Source organism: Mycetomoellerius zeteki, unplaced genomic scaffold (assembly GCF_001594055.1).
Source record: "Mycetomoellerius zeteki isolate Tzet28-1 unplaced genomic scaffold, Tzet1.0 scaffold199, whole genome shotgun sequence".
Taxonomy (NCBI): Eukaryota; Metazoa; Arthropoda; class Insecta; order Hymenoptera; family Formicidae; genus Mycetomoellerius; species Mycetomoellerius zeteki.
The window spans coordinates 471,236-480,678 of NW_017256946.1; the positions used below are offsets into that span (position 1 = coordinate 471,236).

A 9,443-nucleotide genomic window follows, 5' to 3' on the forward strand; every position below is an offset into this window, starting at 1 on the left:
CATATTCACTTATTCTTGATTTTAATAATCTTTTTGTCTGCCCCACATAGGAGGCATCGCAATTTTGACAATTGATCTTGTATACAACGTTAGAACGTGTCATAGTTGATAATCTGTCCTTCTGTCCCTTGATGAAAGAATTCAATTTATTGATCCCAGTAAATGCCAGTCCTATGAACCGATTATTCTTGAAAAATCTATGAAATTTGTCAGAGATAGATGGAACATAGAGTATATTATATATTATTATATGGTGAAATATTTAATCTTGTTATTCTGTTTATTTCTATTTGAAACTGCTTCTGTTCTGTTGAATACTTTGGACTTTGATATCAATCTTTTTTTAATATTTTTGAATATTAAATCCAAAGGATATTATTCATTAAAATGCTAATAATAAATTAAAAATTCTTGCAATAAGATCTAGGATGTGAAAGAAAGCTAAACTTTTTTTTCGTGTCATCCTTTATGCTACAAAGTGGGCACTATCATTAGTTTGATTGACAGGGTACTTTCTTTATCACATCCTAGATCTTATTGCAAGAATTTTTAATTTATTATTAGCATTTTTATATTAGCTTTATGTTCATTGATTCTCTTTTTTGCTTTTCTTTTGGTTTGACCAACGTAAAGTCAAATCAAAAGAAAAGCAGAACAAGCAGAGTGATACGGAAAAGTTACCAGAGACTTACTTTCCGTTGCTTAGCATAACTCCCCCTATATAATACCATTTTATTCTCTCCTTCGAATCATGTTGGATATATAAAGCTGTGTATCATAATGAGAATTCGGCAGAACATTTGAACTAATTCTTTATTACGACAAAGCATCCACTTTCGATATTAATCTTCACAAGTTGACTGGAATACAGGTACTAATTTTTATAAGTTATAACTCGAAATATGAATTTTAAACTTTGAATTAATCAAGAAATGTTGCGATCATTAGAATCTGGAAATTTTGCGGTCAATAAACAAGTTATTACAAACATTTGGAATATCGAAAAAATTGGAATAAAAGATGAAATTCTCTGGATTTTATTTGAAACTCTTGGACTAACATCAATATAAAGAATAAGGAAAAATAAATTTAACGAGCGTTCTTGCGTAATATTTAGACATATTAGGAGATAATTAATTTAGATTAGTCGTACATTTGTGTGTTAAAAGAATTTTTATACTTAACTCTTATATACTGAAGATGGCCTAATTTATGGCCGAAACGTCTAATAATTTGTAACCCGATGATATGTGTTGGAATTAAATATAAACTTCGTTAAAAACATCTTGCATTCGTGATATATGCCCTTTATCTTTCCGTTTTTAATTTTTAAAAACTTTTAGAGTACAGTTACCCATGCATTCTTTTTAAGTGGTTACGTATATTCACTATACATCTGAATTTTTGTTGATCGCACGTAAGTTCTGTGCCACATATGTTGCATATCACATAGTGTTTGTCTTTTATAGTAAAATGATTCCATGTCCAATGTACGTTTATCTTTCTTTTCTTCTTTTGTTAATTCGTTTGAATGTTCTTGTGTACCGAGTGATTGAGTAAGGTAGATGGCCTGTTAAATGATATTGACTTCAAACAACGGTTGCATTTCGCACATAATTTTCCTCGTATTTTTTTGTAATGACTACGTATCCACTGACGAACCGGGAATGTCTCACTGCGATATCTTTGCTCTGCCATTATAAGTCCGGATCTACAATAGGTGTTTTAAACCTTAAGCCGTAAGAAATTGACCGATTACAGTCGAATTCGAGGAGAATAATCGACTATGATTCGTCCATTTCTTATGGCTTAAGGGGATGCTAAAATTGTCCTACTTCACCTCATTTTCATTTGGTGAAAAATCTCCGAATTGGATTTACGGATTGCAAAATTATTAGTACAGAATTAAAGTACGCACAAACAAGACCTCAGCTGCGCTGGATTTCATGAGAAAATCGAAAAAAGTTTAAAATTCGTTAAAAATTCACTTACTTTTGGCTCATACAGTTGCCATCTGAGGTATATATTTGCTTGATATAAGAGTTTTATAGTATATCCACATCTTGAAAATAAACATGCAACTGAGGTCACGTTACTGGTTATAAGGTTCAAAACAGAGATACGGTTTTTTAACGGAATAAAAATATTGTGTATAGTTTGATATGTGTATAGTTTGAATCTGCTTAACTGCCAAATCGTAGAGCTCTATTCAATAATCAATCAGCTCTATTTATATTACTTAATTTAAAAAAAAAATAATTAAAAATTTTCTTCTCGGTTTTTCTTTACATAATAGTACAATTTTGGCTTTAAGGGAATCCTAAAGCCATCTGTATTACCGACTAAATCATATAATTTTTTTGTACAACAAATATTTTTTTTTCTCTTTCACAGATTCGAAAATCCTTTTCCAGGATTACAGTATATGCATTAATACGTGTTTGTGAGGTGGAGTTTATGCCGAGAACGACCAAAAATTTTAAAATTGATATATTTTTTACCATTTCTTAGTGTAGCGTCTCAAGCTATCAAGTCGTGACAACATTTGCTTGATACGAAAGTTTTGCAACCTATACTTACGAAATAGTGATCCACAAACACGTAGTTTGCACGAACAAATAACGTCGAGTTCTTATAGACTTAGACGCTTTATCGCAACGAATTTGTTATGCGACAATTGATACGAACGTACGACTGCGTGTATCATAGGTTGTGTTCCGTCGCGACTAGATACCTGTCGAGAACGAGCAGACGGAATAGAGCGCGCTGTGCAAGCGGCCGCTCGTCTGCTGCGCATAGCGGCGGCTCATGCTACTACGTATGTTCATAGAGAACGTTTCAGCCCCGCCATTGTGTGGTTAACCTCGAGGACGGCGATAGAATCGCACTTGCAAGATTTCAGAGGTTTTTCTTTGTCTCAAGACATTCGTCCATTCGAATAACTGGGAGAGCTCGAGAGGAAACTGGGCGCCTCAGGTAAGAGAGAGGGCCGGAATATTTCCGCGAGCAGCGTGACTCGAGTCGGCGCGCGGGTTTCGTCATACGTAACGGCACGCGACTATACGTCCCCTTCTAGTTTTTCGCCCGTCCGTCTCAGTCAAACGGGGCTTGATAGGTTTCAAGCGATGCCTGTCCGTCTCAGTCAAACAGGGCTTGATAGATTTCAAGCGATGCCCGTCCGTCTCAGTCCAACGGGGCTTGATAGGTTTCAAGTGATGCCCGTCCGTCTCTAGAAAGAATAGGTGTTACGGTGACTCGCAGATCACCACTGATTAAAATCCTGTAACGATTTAAATATAATTATGATTTTATCGTGAACAAGTGATTTCCTTCAGAGAGCATCCCCACCATCCCGATCCTCTTTTATTGTTCTCATCCGAACATTTTCTGGTCCTTCGAGCCGGATCGCGGGTGTGGTAAGGGATTCGCTCTGAAGTGTGAACTGAAGATGGTCGACGAACGGTTCGGCAAGTGCCGCCAGTCGTCGTCAGATTGGTCAATGTGAACTAATTCTCAATATTTTTCAGGTTATGTATATGTTTCTTAGAAACTGAGAGAGCCACGAAAATTAAGAGTCATTGTGCGTACAATGGATAATCTACGGTCTCAGATCACGATACAAATGAATCGTTTTCTAATGATTCAGAACGCGGCGGAAGGCGCGTCTGAAGATGTCTCCAATGCGCGATCTCGGCATTTGATGAGTACTCGGCTCGAGATCTTGGAGGCCAATTGGGCCAAGTTTCAAACGGCTCACGAGCAACTACGAGGTCTGTTCAAAAAGTATCGCGAATTTTGAATTTCCGCGGGTTACGTATATTCGATTTTCGATTTTTTTGTGGCGTTATGTTAGTACTCATGTCTCTCACTTATGCCGACAAGTTCGGCCATTTTGAATGTTCAGTTAATTTTTGACAGCTGCTTTGCTTGCACGTGTTTTGGCTCGTCTTCGATTTTTGCCTTCGATTGCAGGGGCGTGGTGCATCATGAGTTCTTGCCACAGGGTAGAACGGTCAATAAGGAATATTACCTGCAAGTTATGCGCAATTTGCGCGAAACAATCCGCTAGAAACGCCCGGATTTGTGGAAGAACAAAAATTGGCTTTTGCACCATGATAACGCCCCTGCTCACACATCGTTGCTTGTGCGTGAATTTTTGGCCAAAAACAACACACTAATGATGCCGCAGCCACCGTATTCTCCAGATTTGGCCCCCTGTGACTTTTTCTTGTTCCCGAAACTGAAGAGGCCCATGAAAGGACGACGCTACGCTACGATTGAGGAGATAAAGACGGCATCGAAGGAGGAGCTGAACAAGATCACAAAAAAATGATTTTTTGAAGTGCTTTGAGGATTGGAAAAAACGTTGGCACAAGTGTATAATATCTGATGGGGATTACTTTGAAGGGGACAAAATAGATATTCATGAATAAATAAATAATTTTTGAAAAAACACAAAATTCGCGATACTTTTTGAACAGACCTCGTATGTCAAATGAGCATGGAAAGCTTCCATGAGGAGGCCTATATTAAGCACTGGACATACGAGCGATGTCAAGAATTCTACATACAGGCGCGAGCCATACTGCTTGAGCAGCAAAAGACGGCGGATGCCTCTAATCCCAGCTCACGGCAATCGGACAATTGTACCGGAAGCGCGTCCTGGTGGCTTTCGAGTGCGCTTGCCCAAGATTAGCTTGCCATCTTTCGCTGGCGATTATATTGCTTGGAGATCTTTTCATGATCTTTTCACAACAATGGTTGTCAACAACAACGATCTGACGAACGTCGAAAGGATGCATTATTTGAAGACGTGTCTTAAAGGTGATGCTGCAAAACTCATCACGAATCTTAAGGTGACAGACGATACCTTCTTCATTGCTTGGAAGACTCTAGTAACTCGTTACGAGAATAAGCGGGTGCTTATTTCCGCGCAGTTAGATAAGCTATTCGGATTGAAATCCATCAAATCAAGATCAGTGAAAGAACTTAATACCATGTTAGCCACGGTTACTGCAGCACTTGGAGCTCTTGAGGCTTTGGATTGTAATACCAACTCGTGGGACCCGTTCTTAGTGTACCTTGTAGCACGTCTATTGGATGCCGACACTCGTGAGGCGTGGGAGGTGAGATTGGGTCCGTCCATGTTTTATCCGACGTTCAAGGAGTTCGAAGATTTTTTGACCGGGCACACGAGAGCATGGGAAAGCTTGACTCCCACCTTAGTCAAACCAAGTAAAGAAAAGAATCGGTCGTCTTGGCCGCTAAACAAGCCCGAAGCTAAGTCTCGTGGTCTGATAGCGTCAGCTTCCTCGGCTACAGGTGAACAGAGGTGCCGTTTATATAAGTCAAACCATTACTTGTCAAATTGTCCTACTTATCTGTCTCAATCGGTTGATCGCCGCAAACATACACTCTTTAAATTGAATCTGTGCTTCAATTGTTTGGGAAAGCACACAGCTAACTCATGCCCAAGTTCTCGCGGCTGTAGGAGATGCCATCAGAGGCATCACACGACGATACATAGTGATCGCAAGCCGTCGGTAGGATCGGCGACTAAAACGGTCTCGGATTCGCCTATTAATGACAATCAGCCTTCTAATCCCTCAAAATGACTAGGACGTATGGCCGGTTATGGTGAATGCGTCAATAACCCCAGGCCGTTTATTATACTTGCCACTTGTCAGGTGAAAATAAGGGGTTACGACGGCCAATCTATACAGGTACGTGCACTGTTGGATCCTGGATCCGAGTTGTCATTTGTAACTGAGGAGTCGATCCGTTTATTGGGAGTGCCTCGCATGCACGCTACCATTCCATTGATCAGCATTGGCGAAATATATTCAGGACGTACCAGAGGCTCGGTTAACGTTACTCTTTATTCTGTGATATATAGTTCAGTCTCTTATATGTTGCATGCATTTATTCTGCCGCGATTAACATCTCAGCTGTCATCTTTTGAAGTAGCAATGGAGTCGTGGACTCATTTTAGACATCTTGAACTTGCGGATCCAAATTTCGGGAAACCTGGACCAATTCACGTGATTATTGGCGCGGACGTATGGTCAAATCATTAAACCCGGATTATTACAAGACAATTCATCAACGCTTATTGCGCAATCGATATTCGGTTGGGTTGTGTCTGGACCCGTCGCGTCTAACACTCATAAACGCGATGGAGAAATTTATCATTGCATGATCAATCGCGATTTGCAAGATCTTTTAACTTATTTCTGGAAGCAAGAGGAAATTCCGAAATCAAACGCGAATGTTTTAAACCCTGACGAAGCGTACTGTGAGGAACATTTTCTCTCCACTTTTTCTCGCGATCGCGACGGCCGATACACGGTCCGACTTCCCTTGAAGTCATCACCAGCCCTATTAGGGGCTTCAGATTTCATAGCACTTCGTTACTTGACGCAACTCCGTTTGAAAGAGAACCTAACCCTCCTATTGTCAATTATATACGAATTTTCTATGAGAGTACCAGTCCTTAGGACATATGACACCTGTAAGGGAGTCGGAGATAAATGATTCTCCCGTATTTTACCTACCGCACCATGGAGTGTGGCGCGAAAACAGCCAATCAACTAAGATCCGGATAGTCTTCAATGGGTCTAATCCTGCCAGTAACGGCGTGGCACTTAACGAGATCTTGCATGCAGGCGCCGAACTGCAGACCAATCTTTTTGATGTTTTGTTATGATTTCGGTCTCATAGATACGTTTTTTCAACGGATATTACTAAAATGTATCGACAGATCTCAATTCATAAGGATGATCGTAACTTGCAACGCATCCTCTGGTACGATTCTCAAGGTCAGATTCAACCATATCAGCTTATCATATCAGCTTACGGTAACGTACGGGCTCCATTCTTGGCTCTTCGCGTTTTACAACAGCTTATCGTTGATGATGGTTATCGGTCCCCAAAGGCTATACCCGCGCTAACCAAGAGAAGGTACGTAGATGATATCTTCGGAGGTGCCGAATCGATTGACGAAACGAGGGAAATAATAACTCAAGTAGTACATCTTTGCATGGCGGGCGGATTCCCTTTACAAAAGTGGAGTAGCAATTGCGCGGAGTTGCTTGATGACTTGGCAGCATCGCCTGGCTTCAATGCGCCCTCTGTGAAATTGGAATCCCCTCGGGTCAAGGTATTAGGCCTTTGTTGGCATCCACACTTGAACACCTTTACGTACGAATCGGTTCCGTCTCCTCATCAAAATATCACAAAGAGATCTATTTTGTCTGAGACAGCGCAATTATATGACCCTTTGGGCCTTATTGCACCAGTGTTAATACGAGCAAAGATTCCGATCCAGGAACTTTGGTTGTTGAGAATACAATGGGATAGTCCCTTACCTCCTGAACTGCAGGATCAGTGGTCGGCATTCAAACAACAATTACTGACTCTTAACAATTTTAACATCCCTCGATGGCTTAACACTTCATCAACCGTTCTTTCCATCCAGTTGCATGGATTCTCTGACGCGTCTCAACTCGCAATGGCAGCGGTAGTGTATCTTAGGGTCGAAACTCCAAACACCGAAATTCAGATCAATATTGTTTGCGCCAGAACGAAGGTTGCACCGTTGAAGAAACCGTGCTTCGTCTTGAGCTAAACGCCGCATTGATGCTGACCCGTCTTATCGTCTCCGTACGGGATGCCTTAGCTTTAGAAGGTAATTCAATCTTTCTTTGGACTGACTCGTCCGTCGTCCTCACTTGGGTTTCATCTCACCCCGCGAGATGAAAGGATTATGTCCGTAATGTCGAGTGACGATTATGCAGGAAATATTACCCTCCGCTACATGGCGTTTGGTCCCAGGCAAGAAAAATCCCGCCGATTGTGCGTCTAGAGGACTAAGCGTCCCCGATCTTGTGGAGCATTCGTTGTGGTGGTCAGGGCCTCCGTGGTTGTGTCAGGCGTCGGACGGTTGGCCTAACATGAACACCATTTCCGTTGCCAACAAGAACTTGGAAGAAAGGTCAAATCAGATACTTACCTCGCGTCACAATAACCAGTTCATTCCATGGGATCTCCTGGAGCGTTACTCTTCTCTTACTAAGCTTTTCAGAATCACAACCCTTTGCAAACGCATGATCAGCCGCCTTCAGCGCCAGACTTCAGCATCTTTGAGGGAGCCCCTCACTCCCGCGGAACTTGTATGGAGTCGTCAATTTTGGATAGGCTAAGTGTAACAGAGTCACTTTTCGCATGACATCACGATATTATCGAGAGAAGGAAATTTGCCTAAATCCAATCCTTTGCTTCGGCTCACGCCATATGTGGATGAGGTAGGTGTCCTTCGTGTAGGTGGGTGGTTACGGCACGCTCCTCTGGAAACGGATGTTAAGCATCCATTCATTCTACCCAAGCTCTCACATCTCACGACTCTAGTGATCGCTGACGCTCATGTTCGAACTCTGCATGGTGGAACTCAGGTCACGTTGGCGTATACCCGCCAATAGTATTGGATTCTAGATGGACGATCTCCAGTCCGCGCCTTCATTCTTAGATGCATGAAATGCGCCCGATACAGACATCTGCCTAGCTGGCCCCCCCACCTAACCAAATCTTAATGAAAAAATTATGGAATAATGCGCTATTTATGCGCTATTCATATCCGCAAACAAAAATTTTTGCGCTCCTTCCGTTTAGCTAAAAAAAAAAATTTTTTGTGGGGGGGCTGAGTAGGCAGTCAGTCAGCCCCCCCACCCATTAAAAATAATTGATTTGCAAAATTAAATACACAGGATTTATACGCTATTTATGCGCTACTATTTCCAAGCGTTTTCGATTTTTGCGCTGCAACCCTTAAGGCACTTCCCTCTTGGAGCAAACAGACATATTAACGCTTAAGTCGTTTAAAATTGCAAAATTAAATACTCTGACTATGGATAATAATTCTCTGATTTATGCGCTACTATTTCCAAGCGTTTTCGATTTTTGCGCTGCAACCCTTAAGGCACTTCCCTCTTGGAGCAAACAGACATATTAACAGACATATAACACATCAAACTTCGGAATAGGGTACTAAATTAGCACCTAATTAGCACTAAATTTTTGACCTATTCCGAATTTGATTTTCGATGGTGGGGGGTCCAGCTTAATAGAGGTCTTACATATAATAAATTATTTCCCAACTTGAAATGTCGATAAAAACCACCGCTAGATGGTGAAAACTAAAATTCATAATTCGAAAAATCAAATTTGGATGTGGATATAATAAGGCATACATCGGAAAATTATTTTACATCCTTAAAGAATTAATTTTGCAATTTTAAACGATTTAAGGGTGAATATGTCTGTTTGCTCCAAGAGGGAAGTGCCTTAAGGGTTGCAGCGCAAAAATCGAAAACGCTTGGAAATAGTAGCGCATAAATCAGAGAATTATTATGCATAGTCAGAGTATTTAATTTTGCAATTTTAAACGA

General features: G+C 40.9%; 1 protein-coding gene across 1 annotated transcript; it reads left to right on the plus strand.

The window, feature by feature from the left end:
• The first annotated feature begins 6,748 nt into the window (after nucleotides 1–6,748).
• On the plus strand, nucleotides 6,749–7,627 carry LOC108722188 (uncharacterized). The gene has a single exon (XM_018447168.1). The coding sequence runs from the start codon at nucleotides 6,749–6,751 to the stop codon at nucleotides 7,625–7,627; it is 879 nt and encodes a 292-aa protein (XP_018302670.1).
• The last annotated feature ends 1,816 nt before the right edge of the window (nucleotides 7,628–9,443 follow it).